Source organism: Epinephelus fuscoguttatus, linkage group LG3, assembly GCF_011397635.1.
Source record: "Epinephelus fuscoguttatus linkage group LG3, E.fuscoguttatus.final_Chr_v1".
Taxonomy (NCBI): domain Eukaryota; kingdom Metazoa; phylum Chordata; class Actinopteri; order Perciformes; family Serranidae; genus Epinephelus; species Epinephelus fuscoguttatus.
This window is the reverse complement of record NC_064754.1, coordinates 5837290-5856452: the sequence shown is the minus strand read 5'-3', so window position 1 is coordinate 5856452 and position 19163 is coordinate 5837290. Positions and strand designations below refer to the sequence as shown.

The following is a 19163-nucleotide window of genomic DNA, read 5'->3' as shown; positions in this document are numbered from 1 at the left end:
TCCGCAACCTGGAAATGACGTCTCATTACCCATCAGCACTGTGGTGTTTGGTTATTTGCTGCTTGTGTACAGCAACGAGAGCACTTGTGAGTAATTTTTAAGGTTTGTAATCAACAGTAAATATGACAGCAGCGCATTTTGAAATTATGATACTTAAACTGTTGTTTGCAGTTATCATTTAGCTCCATGTTGTTCATATTGGCTCGAAGAGGGCGCTAACGTCAGCTAGCAAGCTAGCTAATGTTAGCTTGCTTTTAGCTCCGATGCGCTCAACTGCGGTTACAGATCAATACACCAAACTCCATGTAAAAATATGGCAGTTAAATGTTTTTATATATAAGCTCGACACACCCCTCACCCTCCTGTCAGAAATTAAAGAAGCATTAATTAGCTAACGGAACCGATAGTCAGCCAATATGTGTGTGGTATAATTGAAGCTATAAAGTTAGTTGACACTTGGCTAACTGGTTTACAAAGTGTGGTGAAGTTTCAGGCTTAAAGGGATAGTTCACATTTTTTGAAGTGGGGTTGTATGAGTTACTTATCCATAGACAGTGTATTACATACAGTAGATGTCAGTCGACACGTCCCTAGTTTGGAAATGCAGGCTGGAGTCCAACGTAGTAGCTAAACAATGTAGTGCTGTGGAGGGGCCAGCTACAAAACGTATTTTAAAATGTCAAGATCAGTTTAAGTGTGTGCTGTATTTATAATATTTTCACTGTTTTACCTGAATGCCAAACAGTAGTTCAAACGAGTTCATGTCACCACGTCCAGACAACAGGAGGACATCTAGGACGACCAGCAGACGTGACTGTGCAGTGCAGCACAGATCTACTGAGTTTGGCAGATCAGTCTTCTCTGTCAGAGCCACTAATTACTGGACCTCAGTACCAAGCAAGAACAGAGAGATTAGTACCTTTACTGGCTTTAAATCCAAGATAAAATCATGGCTAAAATCAACCCAATCATGCACCCATCAATCATAAACTGTCAAACACTGGCTCATAGTTCACTGGTTCGTAATCTTGTTGTTATTGTCATGTCTTAACATTGTGATTTTATTGTTGCCGTTGTGTCTAAATAGCGTGAAACTTTGTTATTGTCGTTGTCTGAAGATGTTGCTCTGTGACGATGTTTTTATATTTGTCTGTATTCATGTGTGCTTGTTTGTTTTACAATATAGTGTTAGATTTCTGTCTTAACACTATATGTTTTCTGTTCCTGCTCAGGGACTACAGATGAAAATTAGCTAGTAGCTAACTCTGGTATGGCTGACAGCTGTGCACTGTCCCTGTTAAATAAACAAATAAAATAAATAAATAGTTTCCAGTGGGAAAATTAAGCTGTTATATCACTCTCATCACAGCCAGACTCCATTGAGAAAAAGAGTGATTAAACACTGCTGAACACAGGAGCTGCTGGTCTACCGCTGCCTTGAACAGTCACATGGTTTGTGTTATTATGTGACTTTGGCATTTAAAAGGGTTAGATTGGATTCACTAAAGTCACACAGTAACACAAACTAACTAGCTGATTGAAGCAGCGGCAGACTTGCGGCTCCTGTTTTCAGTGAGCTAAAATTACTGTTTTTGTCAATGGAGTCTGGTGGCTTTGATGAGAGCATAGATGGGGAACTCAAGCTGTTGATGAAGGCGACAGTGCTAACCACTGCACCACCGTGCTGCCTCACTCTCAATGTAGCGTACACTTAAACTGATACAGATTTCTTTTAGGTGGCTAAAATAGGTTTTGCTGCTGACCCCCATCAACAGCAGTACATTGCTTAGCTTCTATGTCAGACTCCGGCCTGTTTCTCCAAACTGATGGCATGCTGACTGACATCTACTGTATGTAACACACTGATTATGGATGAGTACCTTATACATCCCCACTTCCAATCAGTCCTTGTTATAGTTGAATTTCTGTCTAATGTTTTACTATCTAGGCGTTTAGTGACATATGCAAAATTTAACATCAAAACATCAATAGATTTTTTTTTACAATTCATTTTATGTTCATATTACGTGTGCACTGTATGTTTGAAAAGAGTTAATTGGCAGCATTAATACGTACATTTTTTAATGTAGTCTGGTTTGTCGTTTTCACCAATTGAAAAATGCTATCTTGCGACATTACCTCCTTCCCTAACCTTAGTGTTAGGTAGGTGGGCCTAATAAACTGACAACTGAGTGTGTATAACATTTTACATGTAACCTTAATGTTACAGTATGATGTATGTGACATGACTTCTTTTTCATCTCATGCATAAAGGGTGAATTTATCACTGGTGTGGAGATCCAGTCGTCACCATGGTAAGTCATGATGAATAAATTTAGCTGTCTGTCAAGATACAAATACTCACAATGATATATGTTTAACGTTGTACTATTATTAACAAAGTATCCTGCACTGCTCTTTGACAGGGTGAAAGAAAAGGAACAAACAAATACTACCCTCCAGATTTTGATCCAGCCAAGGTACGTCTGATGTATGATGATCACACAGACATGTGTGTGTCAGTCAAGTGCAACCTGGGTGTACAGATCACAAAAATGGAATTCTACTTCTATGGAGCAGATACTGACTTACATTTCCATCATTCTGTGTCTTCAGCATGGATCCCTCAATGGCTACCATAAAACTCACGCTCTGCGGGAGAGGGCCAGGAAACTGTCCCAGGGCATCCTCATCATCAGGTTAGTATACACATACACAAGAAATAGATACACAAATAGAAATGAACAGATGATGGTGGGAGATTGGAAATGATCAATGATTATCATTTGCAATCCAGGCACTGACATGTGATCAGATATGTTGAATTACTATGTTATAGTCTCCAGAATACATGTTTATACATGCAAATGAATGACACAAATGCTACAGTGCATCCAGTGATTTTTAATTATCATAAAACTTATAATGCTCTGCTTTAAAGGTCCAGTGTGTTGGATTTAGGGGCATATATTGGCAGAAATAGTATGTAATATTCATACTATGTTTTCATTAGTTTATAATCACATGACAATAAGAATCGTTGTTTTTTTGTTACCTTAAGTGAGCTTTTTTGTACCTACGTACCAAGCGGGTCCTCTTCCTCTGAGTCCGCCATGTTGTTCCAAAGTAGCCCAGAACGGACAATCCAAACACTGGCTCTAGATAAGGCCATTTGCATTTTTGTGTCAGTTACAGTAGTTCTTCTACATGCTTGTTACATGGGAAAAGTTCAGTTCTGCAACCTCACTGCTGGATGCCATGAAATCAAACACAGTACTAGACCTTTAAAAGAACATTTCCTAGAACTGGTGTGAAGTGTATGCTTTAACTGTTTAATTGTTGCCCATTAAGGTTTGAGATGCCCTACAATATCTGGTGTGATGGCTGCAAAAATCACATCGGCATGGGTAAGTTTGAAGACAAAACCAGACCCGTTTATTCAGTTTCAGTCTCACAGACTCACACAATGTCTTTTCATTTCCATGACGCTGCTGTTCTGCTTGCACAGGGGTCCGTTACAATGCTGAGAAGAAGAAAGTGGGGAACTACTACTCCACGCCAATCTACAGGTAAACACAGACACACTGGGTTGATGCTGACTTGAACATGATGCAGCTGTGTGGTGCCGTATCTGCTTAAACAATAGAGAATCATCACGAACCTCCCTGACAAAGTGACTCAAAGGTAAAATGAATGATTAAAGATACTTATGTCATACTTATGTCTCCTCAACCAGGTTTAGGATGAAGTGCCATCTGTGTGTCAACTACATCGAGATGCAAACAGATCCGGCGACCTGTGACTATGTAATCGTAAGCGGGGCGAGCAGGAAGGAGGAACGCTGGGACATGGCTGAAAATGAGCAGATTCTCACCACAGGTAAAGGATTTGTGTTTATTATAAATTAAAAGATAACTTGCTTAGGCTGGAAATCAGCACCATGACAACGGCAAAGAAGGTTTTTATTTCAATAATGCTGTGTCAAGTTTATAGCCCATCACAAACTGTAAGACTGTCTTTATGTCCTTGCTCCTTGAGGCTTTTCTTTTAATGGTTGGTACTATTTTTGACAGTCTGCTTGTTTCCTGTTCCTAATTGACTCTCTCCTCCACCTCTCTGCACAGAGCGGACAGAGAAGGAGAAACTGGAGACGGATGCCATGTTTAAACTTGACCACGGTGGGAAAGACAAGGAGAAGCTTAAGAAGGCTCTGCCCTCTCTGTCAGAGATCCAAGACCACCAGTCTGGCTGGAAGGACGACTTTCAGCTCAACAGCACCCTCCGCAGGAAATTCAGGGTAGGATAGTGATTATTACTAGTTTTGTGTTGTTGTTTTTTTTCTCTGAAATTCCCCTTTTGCATTTATAAAGTGAAACGTAAAGTAAAACATGTGCAAACCTGTGACATCCATGGATATTTTAAATATTTTTCTATACAATTTACTGTATATTATTGCATGTCTGGCATTCTTACACATCCCATGTACAATGTAGTCATGCATGTTTTTGTCATGTGAGCACAAGCACCAGTAACATGGGAGGAGTTCAGAAGAACACAAAATAATAACTAGAAAGTGACTCCTGGCGTCACAGGATGCAGTAATGCCAAGTTCGGATGGTTTTAGATTGTACTGCAATGTGTCACTAAACTGACAGCTCTGCTTTAATTGGACAGACGGAGAAGAAAGTTCTGGCCGAGCAGGAGGAGAAGGACAACGTGGTGAGGATGAGGACCAATCTGTCCATCCCGTTGTTGCCAGAGAAGGAGGAGGACAAGAGACTGGCAGCACTGCTCACATACCAGGCACCCGACTGTAAGTAACAGATACAGACTCTGAACTTACACAAATTGATTAAATAGATTTGTCAATATCTATAGAAAATTTGAAAGACATACTATACAGGATTACCCTGGGGAAAAAACAAAACAAAACACGTAATGTTTCTCAATCATCACTCACTCAAAGTGTGTGGCAGTGTGTTTATCTGCAGAGATAGGGATCAGGTAGTAGCAGCACCTATCCAAGAGGAAGCTACGGAAATTGCGGACACAGTGGTGGAAAAAACTCAAATATAGCGAGGCGAAACACTGAACTTGTAACAAAAGGAGAGTAAAGTGAGCTAGTGAGCACTGAAGGAGAGAATGGGGATGAAGAGTGATGCAGAGTTGGCCTGTTTTCTGTTGGACAGGTAGGTACTGGCAGTTAGCTTAGCAAGCTAACTGCCAGCGAAGTTCTTACAACCACCAGTTTCTACAGTAGTAGCTTGCAGGGGAGGGAGGAGGGGCCAAGTTTGAATGTTATGTTTACAAATTGTAACCTACAATTCCTGCACAGTAAACCCTTTAAAAGATGACCGAACGTTTTCTGACAGGAAGGTTTTTTGTTATTTTCACTGCATGTGTAGTCTGAATGTTTGCCTCACTCCTACTAAATGTTGCATCATTCCTTCTTTGTTATGAGCAGTTCCTCTGTGTACCATACTGCACTGGATACACATGGATAACAATAAGGTGTCTGTTAAATGTTCTATAACAGAGCAAATTGTCAATTCTAATATTAAGACTAATTTAAACATGTCCTCCTCACTGTTCCCCTCCCTAATCAGCCTATGAGGACAAGCAGCACAGCAAGCGGAAAGAGATTGCCTCTCGTTCGTGGTTCAACACCACCTCATCCACACCGGGAGGCGCTGCAGGCAGTCTCCTCCACAAGCTTGGCCTGCAGGGGAAAGAAGCAGCAGTGGCCAAAGCCCTGAGCTCCTCGCACAGCCCCCTGATCCGCAAACGCTCAGGAGGACCGGGAGTGAAGAGCGAACCCTGCGCCACTGTCACTCGCAGAGAGTCGCACCCTGAAATCAACACACATAATGGAGATGTCACTCAGGGAAAGGAAGCCCCGTGTATAACACAGGTGGGGCTGGAGGTAAAAGGGACAAATGGCAGTGCGTCCAGAGAGACGCATGCTGAAACCACAGAGGGAGCAGAGGAAGGACTGACAAAGGACTCTGGGAAGGAGAAGGAACAGTATAGAAGTTTAGGAGGGCTCGCATCCCTGGTGGCGGACTACAGCGACTCAGATTCAGACCCAGGACAGTGACACTGATTAATACGATGAATGGAATCATTTCTGTTTTCAGTGAGTGGAAGGCTGTGTGTCATTTTATGAGAGTGAAACACAAACTGCAGATGTTTGCTGTAACGTGTGCTGTTTTTCACTTGTTGGAAACACAGTTGTTCTGCTGTCTGCTCACCATGGAAGTATTTTATTTGAAATAAGATTTTGATTTAAAGCTCGGTGGCCTGCAGGTGCATTATCATAAATGTGTTTTAGGATGATAGCTTGACTTCTAAATGTGTCAAAATATTTTAAGTGTTGTATGCGACCTGGTAATAAGGCCTCTGTGCAGACACTACAAACCCAGTTAGGAATATTTATAGTTTTTTAAATTTCAGGCACCTTGCAAAATTAAATGTAAAATACTGTGTAAAGTTAAACTGTTGTTTGAGTTGAGTTTGTTCTCTGAATATTATGAATTGTTGCAACTTTCTCAAGCCATTCTTATCCAAACTCATCAAATGCTGCAGCTTTGTCAGTGGACATAAACGTCAGAATGATGTGCTAGGTCACCTCCTGCATTGATTTTGGACGTTCACAGATGCCATCTCAATCGACAGTTGTTACATACATTGTGTCTTTTCAAAATACATTTTCGTATTTTATAGAATATGTACAGTTTCTGCTCATTACATGCATACAGTCTTTTTCAGAAGAAACTTACCACATAGGTAAAACACTTTGTTTGAATTTATTTCCTTAGGTTTAGGCAGGTTAAGAAAAAAACATCATAGATCAGCTGAAAATTAGTGCTTTTCTTACTCACGTAATGTCACGTAATTTGTCATCTGATGTAAGTCACTAGTGTTTCGGGCTGCAGTGATTAGTCAATCGATGACTAATCGACTATTAAAATAAACGGTGACTATTCTAGTAGTCAACTAATCGGTTTGAGTCCTAGTACTAAAAAGTACTATAAAAGTACCCCAAAATACTCTTATTGCAGCGTCTTATGTCCAAATATTGGCAGCTTTATACACTCTCCCATGACAGTGAACTAAAACCCTTCGAAACAAGGCATTAGATGACATAATTTTGGGGTTTGGGAGAGACAGACAGACATTTTACGATAAAATGATTAGTCGACTAATTGAAGAAATAATCGACAGATTAGTCGACAATGAAAATAATCGTTAGTTGCAGCCCTACTAGTGTTGCATGCTACACACACTAGCACATTACGTTGTTACTGAAATAATTCAATGAACTTTGGTTTCACACGGGACAGAACAGCAGGCTCCTGGTTGAAAGTTTGGTGTGTGATTGACCCACCCGCCCTATACGGACTTTCTTACGAATTATAATAGTATAGTAACTAGTAACTATGTTCTTCATACAGAGCTACACCTGTGTCCCCACTCAGAAAGAAGTGTGCATCTACTCATTGATGAAAGGCTCGTACTTGTGACATGAGATGTAAACATCAATGGTGTCTTCCTCAGCTGAGCTATTACCTTTGCTAGCTCAGTGGTGCGAGGTGAGCTAGCAGCAGATGCTAGCTTCATTCTGTGTGGTGGTTCAGTGGGCCGGTGGTTGGTGTAGTGTTGGTCCTTACCTGGTCATAACCTAGTCCAAACAGTCAGGTTAGGACATGTATCAGTTTTGAAAACCCTGTCACTGAATTTAAGGTGCAGTGGAGAAACAGGGCTGATGTCAACAAGAGGAGAGCATGACCACATATACAGTCAGGCAGTGAATGGAACATTTGAATCAGTGCACTCAGAAGTATCGTCAGCAGTGGCAAGACATCAGGGCTGCCTGTGCCCGCATATCTAACAATTTAAATCTATCTAACTCTATCTCTTTAGGATGTACCTGCTTGGTGTAAACCCAAGGAGAGGTTTGCTGTGGTAACAGCAGCAGGTTAAAAGCATCGCAGAGTCTGTAGTTTTAGTACATTTTAGAAGTACAGTGGAGACACGGCTGTGATTTTAGTGTTTTTGTTTGCTTTATATAAGGGCCTACTTTTCAGGCATTTCCTGTCTGATCTAAACCCTGGCATTGTTTAATTTTGATGTCAGCAGACCAGACGGACTGCAGCATCTGTGGTTGCAGAAGCAAAAGGCTGTGGTGTAAGAGGAGTTTAAGGAGGTCATGACTTCCGATCCCGCTGAAGGATACAGTCTGAGGTGAACATTTGTTTTCTGTGGACAAGTGTGTTTTGTGTCAGAGATCAAGATGTTGTCCATGTTGTTAAGCCATCAGGAGTGTCTTGACAGCATGGCAGTGGACTAAAGAACAGTCTGGATCTGTGGTCAGGAGGGGCAACAGCCGCAACCTGCAAGTTCTGCTCACAAAGTGATGCAGTGAATTTGAACATTTCACAGGAGAGACTTCAATGTTCTGACAGGAGGGAGGGATAGAGCACATAATAAGAGGAGCAACAGTTCTCTAGTCCTCCTGAATCTCTCTCTCCTTCCACTTTTTTTCAATCCTTTCCTTCCTCTGTCTTTTTCTCTCTTTCTTCTCCTCTTTCCATCTCTTTCTGTCCTCCTTCCACTCTCTTTTTAGCTCCTTCACCATCTTCAGCCTCTTTTTCTCCTTCCTCTCTCTCTCCTCCTTCTCCATCTTCTCTCTCTTTAGCCTCCTTTCTCTGTCTTTTCCTCTCCATTTCCAACCTCTTGAAATGCTCTTCATCTGGCCCCCTTTCCTGTCTTTTTCTCTCCTCCTTCCTCTGTCTTTCCTGTTGTTCTCTCCTTAACTCATCCAATCTCACCATCTCCGCCCACAGCTCATCTCTCGCCTTTATCACCCTCTCCATCCTCTCTTTCTCCTCCTGCTTGTTTTCTCTCCTTCCAATTCCACAACCAAACCAAGAAATCGTCACTTGATGAACTGGTTGGTGGAATCTGCAGAAGACAAAGGTCTCTCACCCCATCGCCCCTGCTGCCTCTGAGTGGTGGAGGACTTGTTGTCTTCAGGAGATGAAGGGCTCTCACCCCGAGATTGCCGAGATGTCTGCCTTCTCTCCAATATATGGAACTAGATGGCACTCAGGTACCTTGAGCACCAAAAAATACATTTGGAAAACCCAACAGCAATGTCTCTCTCCACAAACCATGACCTGATCACTCAAGATAATCCACAGACCTTGCTGTGAGCAGCTTCATGTAGGAACTATTTTCTTTCTACAGAACTACACCTGTTTCGCCACTCACAAAGTAGTGTGCATCTACTCATGGACGAGAAGCTTGTGCTTGTGACATTGTGACATTAATGACATCCTCCTTAGCTGAGCTGTAACTTTGCTAGCTCAGGGGTGCTAGGTGAGCTAGCAGTAGATGCACATTTCTTTCTGTATGTTGATAGGATTGGCGGGTGTTGGTTGGTAAAAAAAAAAAAAAGATCCTACATGAAACTGCTCACAGCAACGTCTACGGATTGTCTTGAGTAACCTCGTCATGATTTCTGCAAAGAGACATTGCTGTTGAGTTTTTTTAAAATCATTGTGTTTGGCGCTTTTAGCACCACAAACCGAGTGCCATATAGTTCCATTATACTGGAGAGAAGGCAGACATCTCTCCGGTCGATATCTCCAACACTCTGCATCTCACACCAAAACAATCTACATTTATAAACAGCACCACAGGTGAAAGGAAAAATGTGAATTTTTGATTTTGGGGATGAACTGTCCCTTTAAAGGCCTTTCATACTCACACAGGTGTTTCCAGTTGTTGCAGCTGATTTAGACCTCTGCACAAATTACATGATGTCACCAGTGTCTATGGACTCATAAGACTAATGAATGAATAAGCTGTCGATCAAGTCCAGCAAAGCCAATTATGCAAAAACAAGTGAGCACTCCTGTGTGTTAAAAGGCTTTAACAGCACCTATCTTCAAAAATACAGCATGCACACTTTGAATTCATTCTCAGTGACAGCATCTCAGATCTCTAATGAAAACTCAAATCTTTGTCACTGGAGAATGTATTCAACACTTTTAATTACCTGTAATGCACTGTGGGGTTTTGTAATGAAGATAAAGAGTCATTAGCTCACAGTTAATGTACAGTAACAATGGTACTACTGCCCTCTAGTGGGCACTGTTCTAGGCCAAAAATCAATGTAACACACTGATGGCTGGCCCAGAGTTAATGAATATAAATATCTTTCTTTGCATTATATTTCTCCACTAATATGTGGTTAGAAATTGTTGGGGTTTTGAGTTACAGGCTCATCTGTGCAGAATACCCACTTTGGACACAGTATAGTTAAAGATTTTTAAAGGTAAGTGTCGTAAATGTTCAAAACTGTTTTCAAAAGCAACAGAGAAATATCTTCTATCCTTCAGTTTTCAGTGTTCCAGCATGTATGGAATAATTAATGTGTATCTGAAATTGTTTTCCACATTTTAATGCTGATGCTTTGGGTGCCCCCTCATTGTTTGGCAGCAGGTGGAGTGTGAGAGCTCACGGACCAGCAAACAGTCTGGATTTGTGTTTGGTTATGATTCAGATCAGAGACCGTCGTCCTTCCTCTTCCTGTTGACAGTACAGTGTCTAATGAGGTAGGAGGGGTGTTTTGGGACTGATATAGTAGCTGACCGTCTCTCCTGTGGCCACAGTTCACTGAAGCTCCCAGTCAGTCAACATGGGTTGGTGGACGCTACACAGCGTTTTATTTCTCATGTTTCTCTGCAGCTCCAATGGACAGATTGTCTCTCATGGGATGTAAGTGTCTTTTTTCTTCTAACTGTAAATACAGTTTATGTGTTCAAAGTTTTGTTTACTCATGACACTGTTTTCTTTACAGACCCCCCTGGCGTGAGAGGTATGTTCCTGTGAGATCATATACACACTTTTAACTTTTATCCTCTGAGAGTTTAAGTTATTGTTTCTGAATTTGCTCCCCAGATTTCCAATAAGAGAGGAACTTTGGGTACGCCATCATCAGTAAGTAACCAAAGCTGGACTTAACAGAAAACACAACATTAATATCATTTGAAAAGTGAATTTTGAGATTAAGTGTGTTCAGCGCTGCTTAGTGGCTGCTGATATGTGCTGATGTGTCTTTAAAGGAATAGTACACCCACAGAATGATTATTTGTATATTGATTAATCACCCTGTGTTGTGTTGAATTCATGAGGAAACCTTTGTTTTTCTTGCATGCCTCCACAGTGAACAAAGAATCCAAAAATGGAGAAAATTCTTAATGAATTGGAATTAAATGGGGGCCGCATTTACCAACACTAAAACTATATCAACAAACTCTCAACACAACTCATGCAGTATAATTGAAGTCTTATTTATCCAGTCATATGCTCACATATACTACCCAAATACATGCATCAACAATAACAGTTTTTGTCAGTTAAATTCACAATAATGATTTCTTTATTTGAGGCTTAGCATATTCAGTGGTAGGATCAATGACAGATACACTATGTTTGACAAGAACAGATTGAAAAACCATTACCTTGCACTTCTATCCCTTTCAGTTTTTACATTCTTTTTAACCCCACTGCCTTTTCTTTTCTCTTTGCTTTAATTCTCAAATGTTGCCTCACTGAAGCTGATACCACATGTCTTTGATTTTGTGTCGTAATACCACAGACTGTTTATTTAATCTCTGTCTTAGTTCGCAGTGCTTCATCATGACTGAAATTAATACTTGTTCTGTTTATTTGCAGCATACCACAGCCGAAGGCCACAGTTAGTTCTGCACCGAGGTACAGTTGCTGTTCATACAACAGTTGAACCAAACTGTGCTGCTAATTGTTAAGGCTTAATTTTTTCTTTACATATTCTCTGACCTCCCCTGACTTGTTATCACTAATAGATGGTTTGTCTTGACTTGTCTTTCACAAGCTCTGCAGTGCTCCTGTTATCTTTCAAAACACAGTTTAATACATCTAAATACTGCTGTTTCTGTTTTTTAAATGGTAATAGTAGTACAGTAGTAGTGGCCTAACAGAAGTAGCATATGGAAACACAAAGTTGCTATTTGAAACTTTTTCGACTCAATTTTTTTTTTATCTTTTTGTTTTTTACTCTTTGCTTTTGAATTTGTGAACACTAAAAAAATTAAAATTCAGCTTTTGAAACTGCAAATAAGAAATTTCATATTTTCATTTCAAATATGTAAACTAGCTATTATTATACAGTATTTTTATGGGGAGGCGTCACTAGTCTGGGCCAGATCCACTCCTTGCTCCTCCACAGCTCCACCCACGTGTCGAAATATGGTCATTTCTGTCTCCAAAATCCAAGATGGCATCAGCCAAAATGCCAGACTGATGTCACGGTGGCTACATCTATTATTTTTTACAGTCTATGGGGATGCAAGCTCACCCCTTGGGCTACTTTGTAGTACTGCAGGGGGTACATGATAACTTTTCAAAGGTTAAATGCTTACTTACTAAAATAATTTTATTACTTGTAAGTGCAATTTATCACAAAGACACAGTTAAATGCAACTACATTGCCATCTTAGTGTTACTGCATGATGACAAAAATTCGGTTTGCCTTGAATTTAGTGATGAATTCCACATTTGAAACATTTGAAATGTATGGCTTTGGTATTTTTCCGTTATAAGGTTGTTGATGAGTAAATTAGACACTGGTTTTTTGGCACTGGTCAGGTGGCTTTTGGGTGATAAAATACTTCAAAGGGAGTAAATTGAAAAAAAAAGGTTTGAGGACCTCTAATGTATAGTCGTATCAGTGATGAAGTAGCACTGCTGTTGATAGTTAAAGTTGTGTTAGCACCTACCCATGTAGTAAATACTTCCCCTGCCTCGTGTTGTTTTCCTGCAGGTTTACCTTGCTGGCTCCAGACCTGTTGAGGACAGACAGCCAGGAGAACATCTATTTACAGGCAGACGGTGTATCCAACCCTGTCACCGCCTCCATCTCCATCCTGGATTTCAGCAAAACCACCATGCTCCTCCAGGACTCTGCCACACTCAATTCGGAAAATGGATTCCATGTGCTCAAGGCCATACAGGTGATCCACCGTGGCTGTTTGTGTTGTGTTTACCTGCCCTAGGTCAGTAATCAGATTTCTCCCTTAACCTGTGACCCCCTTTATTTTGAGTGTGTTTTTGAAGCATTTGAACTGACAGCACAGCAAGAAAACAGGCTTTGTATACTTGTGTAAAAACACACTGATTGATATCACATGATGTAAACAACAGACGAGCTGATGCGACCAGCAACATGTTAGAGATCGTAACTGTTACTCATCATGATGCTTCTTCTAATTTTAAACATCATCCTGTATCTCAATCTCATTTCATCCCAGCTTCCCTCGGATCGTTTGAATCGAGAAGAGAAAAAGAACAAGTTTGTGTATCTGAAGGTGAACTTTGGGGGCCACTACACTGAGGAGAGGGTACTGATGGTGTCCTTTCACTCTGGATACATCTTCATCCAGACAGACAAACCTGTCTATAATCCCGGAGACACTGGTGAGATCTAAAGATGCAGATGAAAAACAACCAACCACCAAACATAACCACGAAATATCCACATGCATATGAAAGACCATCAGTAGAATCTGGGTTGAAACTGCTGATTCAGTTTGGTTGATAAGAACTGTATAATGTTTTTAAATACACTGAAATGCTGAGCTGATATTCGTGGTGATAATAGTACCAGTAATGGTGACAGTAGATGTAGTGATCGCAGAAACAGTACCAGTAGAAGTAGTTGTAATATCAATAAAGCACTCGAATAATCTAAGACTGATGTACAAATCATGTAAACTTTATTTTTTAGTATGTTTAAGACTGTCTTTTGTCCATTTGCCTCTTCAGTTCGGTTCAGAACCTTTGTGTCCTCACCGTCCTTCAAGGCCTTTAACAGCTCCGTCACTATTGATATGCAGGTAAACAAATAAATGATTAGTCGATTAACTGATAAGCCAATTATTCTCCTGTTCCAGCCTCTCAAGATTGACTGTTTTTTCTATTCTGTATCACAGTTAAATTAATGTGTTTGGGCTTTAGACTGTTGGTATGTGAAAACAAGACTTTTGAAAAAACAGCCTTGGGGTCTGCATAATATTTAGGCACATTTTTGATTTTTTTTTTTCACATTTATAGTGTAAAAGCTTAAAGGGATAGTGCACCCAAAAATGAAAATTCAGCCATTATCTACTCACCCATATGCTGAGAGAGACTCTGTTGAAGTTTTAGAGTCCTCACAACACTTGAGATCCGAGGGGGAAGTGGGTAGCAGCACAACTGCAAACATAATGGCTGGTGGCGACCCAGATTAAAACGTCAAAGAACACATAATTGAAACCACAAAATATCTCCATACTGCTCATACTAAAAAGTTGTTTGGAAAAACGTCATTTGACTCTGTTTTTAGCCTCACTGTAGCATGAAGCTCTAACTGCCTCTCTGTGGACTGTGCTCCCGTGTGAAAGCACGTGAACACACATGAAGGCGGTGCCCATGTCTCACGGTCTCGTGCAAGCGCACACACGTCAGCGCGGTGTACACAGAGGCAGTCAGTGTGCAGTTGTGCTGCTACCCACTTCCTCCTCGGATCTCCGTAAGTGTTGTGAGGACTCTAAAATTTCACCAGAGCCTCCCTCAGCATATAGGTGAGTAGACAATGGCTGAATTTTCATTTTTGGGTGCACTATCCCTTTAATGAATGAACCAATAAATGATGCAGCCCTGGTAAATGTGACATCTTGAGTTAGAAGATGTTTTATATTTTCTGCTGGTGCGACACTTTGACAGTGAGTCATAGGTTATATACGTATTAGCTTTAATTAGCCTGTTTCCATTTGTGTCACAGAATCCAGACGGTGTGGTGGTTAAACAGACCACCAGGGTCAGAGCTGTCAATGGCATCTTTGCAGACACTTTTCCTCTCTCTGAACTTGTCAAGTAAGATCACGTTTTTTGACTCATCTTTCAACTCCTTCCACAACCAAGAGATTTAAACGTGTTTATCTTTTTTTTTTTTTTTTTTTTCAAGAGAAGTTTGCTTAGCATTCACACGGCCATCCTGCAACACATTCAAACAGTACAGCCACAATCTTCAAGAACTGTAGATTCTAAGATGTTGGGCATCTTAGCGTAATATGTTGAGGAAAGAAGGAGTGTTATTTAATCAGTATTTCTTTCTGGAATTACCCAGAAGACCTAGAAACTGCAATCAGCAACTCATAAACGTATTTTTTTTAGGCCTACACTTGCTTCAGTTTGGCTCTTGGGATGACATTGTTGGTCAGTCTGGCAATCTGCCACTTTGGTCCAGACGTTCATTCTCACCAGAGGATCAGTCTCAAAGACTTTGGCAATCCCTTGATTATTCGTGTTGTGCCACTGGTGGATCAGAGATTTGTTTTATACAATGAAATATTTTAACATCACAATGATGTATTGGCACAAAATTTTATACAGACATTTATGGTTTCCAGAGGATGTATCCTACTGTCTTTGGTGATTCCTTGATGTTTTCTCTAGAGCCACCATGACATTTACATTTGTGGTTTTGAGTGAAATGTCTCAACAACTATTGGATGGATTGTCATTGGATTTGGTTCACAGATTCATCTGCCACTTGGGATCAAATCTTAGTATACTAACATGCTGAACTAAGATGCTGCTGTAGACTCTTAGGCATAGTCATTTTGATTCTGTCAGTTGCATCTGGTTTAAAAACTACCTCTCTAATAGATTAAAATCTCTAAAAATGGGTGATGTCTTCTTTTAAATATTACTGTAGGTGTTCAACAGGGTTCAGTGTTGGGTACAATATTGTTCTCAGATAAATGATTTTGTCCCCACCTCTGAATCTTGTAAATTTCATCTTTATGCAGATGACACAGTTCTTTATTGTTCAGAACTGAAAAAGGAAAAAATGTAATTCTCTTACAGTGCACCTTATACATGGAATAATCTGCAAAATACATTGATCTTAGACACTCTGCTGCCATAACAGCTGTTCAAATGCCTTATTTCAGATTTCTTTTAATTGACTGTAAATGCTTTAACTGTACATCTACTCCATAGCACGTTTATGACACTGTATTTTAACTTTAAATATTATGTATTGTTGTTTTGTATTATTTGTTCTAAATTTTTTATTTGTAACTGGTTTGCATATTGGTTATCTTTTTATTTTAACTTACTTTACGTTTGCTTCTTGATTGTTTTTCATTTTTTTTATTCATGCTTGGCATCACTGAAAATGAGGTTCCCCCTCAATTGATTTCCTGAGTCTTAAGTAAAGGTTTGAATGAATAAAATGTACAGATATGTGTTGCTCCTAAGACCAACCCCCACATTTCTCTCTTTTATGTGTTTTCTCTAATATGACTATATGTTGTGTGACAGTGAAGGAAAATGGACAGTGACTGCAAAGTTTGACCACTGGCAGCAGAACACATTCACCACCCAGTTTGAGGTGAAGAAATATGGTAGGTCAAGTTAGCCTGTGCATAGTTCTGCTAATAAAATCAGTAACATCTTTTGTTATGCTAGAAATGATTTTGTTTTGAAGGCATCACATTTTCCCCAATCTCTAAATGTTATATTTTGGAAAGGCGTTTGGAGGCCCTCTAGCTGTATATTACACTATGCTATATTTCTATGCTGTGCTGTGTTTTAGTGCTTCCTGCCTTCAATGTTACCCTGACGCCCAAGAAGTCCTACCTTGACCTGGATGACAAGGAACTGGAAGTAGAGATTTCGGCTAGGTCTGTCTAACACACTCATACACAGACATGCTTGATATGTCTCTGCTATTTACTGTCTTTCGGTCATATTATTTCACTAACTCCTTAAAGTGAACCTTAACCTACATTAATATTGATTGAACTTTAACTGTTACTCCTGTTAACAATTAATTCCATATCATAAATCCTACCAATCCCGCACTTAACGTAATCCTAACCTTAACTCTAAAACCATGTCCGAACACTAAACTAGCCTCTGAAGAAATCAGGAGACGCACATTTTTTTTCTTGCGATGGGATTTAATCCTCATATTGAAACCGCAAGAACGTTCACATACACCTTGTTTATAAGGATATCTGATGATATAAAGTTATCCCTCCAGAATTTTTATTACATAAGAAATATAATGATCTGCTGACTGCTGATTTAACCTTGCTGTGACTGTGTTCCAGGTACCTGTATGGGGAGCCAGTCCAGGGGACGGCTTATGTGGTGTTTGGAGTAAAGATCAACCAAGAGATGAGAAGGCTGCCTTCAGTGAAGCAGGTGTCAGATGTAAGTCACTGTTTACATTCTTTGTTATGAAGCTTTTTTTTCACGTTTGGACCTAAGCGAACATCACTGCAGTGTTTTTGGACAGCATGTCCCAGAGTTCCCCTGTTAGTGAATAATCTGAGCTGTGCAACCAGGAGGCTCTTTTTCTACATGCCGATCTGACAAAGCAGAGGACTCTCATGAGAGAAGGAGAGGAGGAGTGTGCTCAGGGCTGCCCCTGACCAAATTGGGGCCCTAAGCGAAATTTTATTTGGAGGCCCCCATCCCAAATGTATCAGAGGTACAAAATGACCATACAACAACTTGCCATTTAACTTGACAACCTTTACTGGCAATAACAAATGTACTGTAGATACACTAGTTTGGCTGTATGAGTCAAATAAAATAAAAAAATAAAATAAATAAATAAATATTAAATAAAAATAACTTCAAACTGAAATAAATAAATAAACAAATCTAAGTCAGAAATAGCCATCAATTACTCATCTAAAGAAAGTAACTTCCACCACCTCAATCCCCCTCCCTTGATTAAACACTGAAAATAAAATAAAAGAGGGAGACAGGTTTTTCCTATTTAATCTTATTTTGTTATATTTCTCCCTCTCCCCTCTCTGGAGGTGTCCGATCTCCCTCAGCCCTCCGCCTCTCCCACCTTAATTAAACACTGAAAACAGAAATAAAATACAGAGACATTCTTTCCTATTTTCATCTTATTTAGCTATATTTCTCCCTCTCCCCTCTCTGGGAGCATCCGACCTCCCGGCCTGCACATACCCCCGAGGCTCAGGTCTCCCCCTCCGTGGAGCCCGCCCGCCCTCCCGTCCCCGCACATACTCCTGAGGCTCTTTCGGACGACATGTCGACAACCCTTCACCTGCTGCAGCTCTGCAAGTGCCAGCCAGCGCACCCTTCTTATTGTTCAGATGTTGAGTGCTGTCAATCATTGCAGCGATGCATGGACGGTCAGGTCTCTTCTCTCCTTCCTCGAGCTGATTCTACGCGTGCCTCACGGTAGTGCATGTGCGCATCCATTGCGCTCATGCGCAAATGCGTCCCCTCGCGCAAAATGTGGCCCCCCATGGCAGATGAGGCCCTACGCACAGCGCGTGTTCTGCTTTCCTGCTGTGGATCACTGCTATATGCCATTCAGAGGCAACTGCAGAGTGGAGTTGCTGACCGGGTTAGGGAGAAGCAACCATACAGTCTTGTTGAGTTGTTAAGGATGTGTGGACAGTTATACAGCAGCAGCCAAAATGTAAAAAACAAAAAAGGACTAAATTGCAGTGCACAAGTTAAAGAAGCTGATGGGATTACATTTCATTGGAGTTATACCTTGTATAATTCCTTGTGACGAATAAATAATTGATTAATTAAAGTTTTTCTGGCCAGTATTTATTCTTTAGATCAGTTACAACAGTGGAAAAATACCCTTTATCTGTATGTTCTCCTGCAGCTCGATGGAGGAGTCGTCACACTAAGCATGGACGAGATCAAGAGAGCTTACCCCAACATCAGATCTTTGGTGGGCAACTCTGTGTATGTGAAGGCCTCTGTGCTCACCAAGTCAGGTAAGCACTTCATGTCAGTGGATGTACAGGAAATAAAAAGGAAAGTCAGCTCTCTGACAAATTATTTTTCTTTCAAGAAGCTTACAGAGTTTGTTGCATAGCTGGACGTGCTTGTCAACATGCAAAAAGTGCTGTTACACAACACACTGACTTTGGCTCCGTCAGAAAATCAATTGGTGAAACCAGTCATTCACAAAAAGTTTACACATCCAGAACAAAAGTCATTAAACCTAGGTGATATTCTTTTAAAGAATACGGTTATCTTTCTTGTGCACACAGGAC

At 40.5% G+C, this 19163-nt stretch overlaps 2 protein-coding genes across 3 annotated transcripts in view; both read left to right on the top strand.

The window, feature by feature from the left end:
• Window positions 1-16: 16 nt before the first annotated feature.
• yju2b (YJU2 splicing factor homolog B) lies at window positions 17-6495 on the top strand. 2 transcript variants are annotated; one of them, XM_049571349.1, is made up of 10 exons: window positions 17-86; window positions 2275-2315; window positions 2427-2480; window positions 2617-2699; window positions 3352-3407; window positions 3509-3569; window positions 3737-3879; window positions 4125-4297; window positions 4675-4813; window positions 5607-6495. In XM_049571349.1, exons 2-10 carry the CDS (start codon window positions 2313-2315, stop codon window positions 6095-6097), a joined length of 1203 nt encoding a protein of 400 aa, XP_049427306.1. In that variant the 5' UTR covers window positions 17-86; window positions 2275-2312; the 3' UTR covers window positions 6098-6495. The 2 variants fall into 2 exon arrangements, with proteins under 2 accessions (XP_049427306.1, XP_049427307.1); XM_049571350.1 differs by having other exon boundaries at window positions 47-102.
• A 4147-nt stretch (window positions 6496-10642) lies between these two features.
• Window positions 10643-19163, top strand: part of LOC125886327 (complement C3-like) — a 42114-nt gene continuing 33593 nt past the window's right edge. Inside the window, exons 1-12 of the mRNA XM_049572441.1 lie at window positions 10643-10785; window positions 10868-10885; window positions 10969-11007; window positions 11746-11784; window positions 12872-13061; window positions 13359-13524; window positions 13873-13943; window positions 14870-14961; window positions 16417-16499; window positions 16691-16778; window positions 17211-17313; window positions 18767-18881. Of these exons, the coding sequence (XP_049428398.1) occupies window positions 10706-10785; window positions 10868-10885; window positions 10969-11007; window positions 11746-11784; window positions 12872-13061; window positions 13359-13524; window positions 13873-13943; window positions 14870-14961; window positions 16417-16499; window positions 16691-16778; window positions 17211-17313; window positions 18767-18881 (1084 nt within the window). The 5' untranslated portion in view covers window positions 10643-10705. The remainder of the gene's footprint in view (window positions 10786-10867; window positions 10886-10968; window positions 11008-11745; window positions 11785-12871; window positions 13062-13358; window positions 13525-13872; window positions 13944-14869; window positions 14962-16416; window positions 16500-16690; window positions 16779-17210; window positions 17314-18766; window positions 18882-19163) is intronic.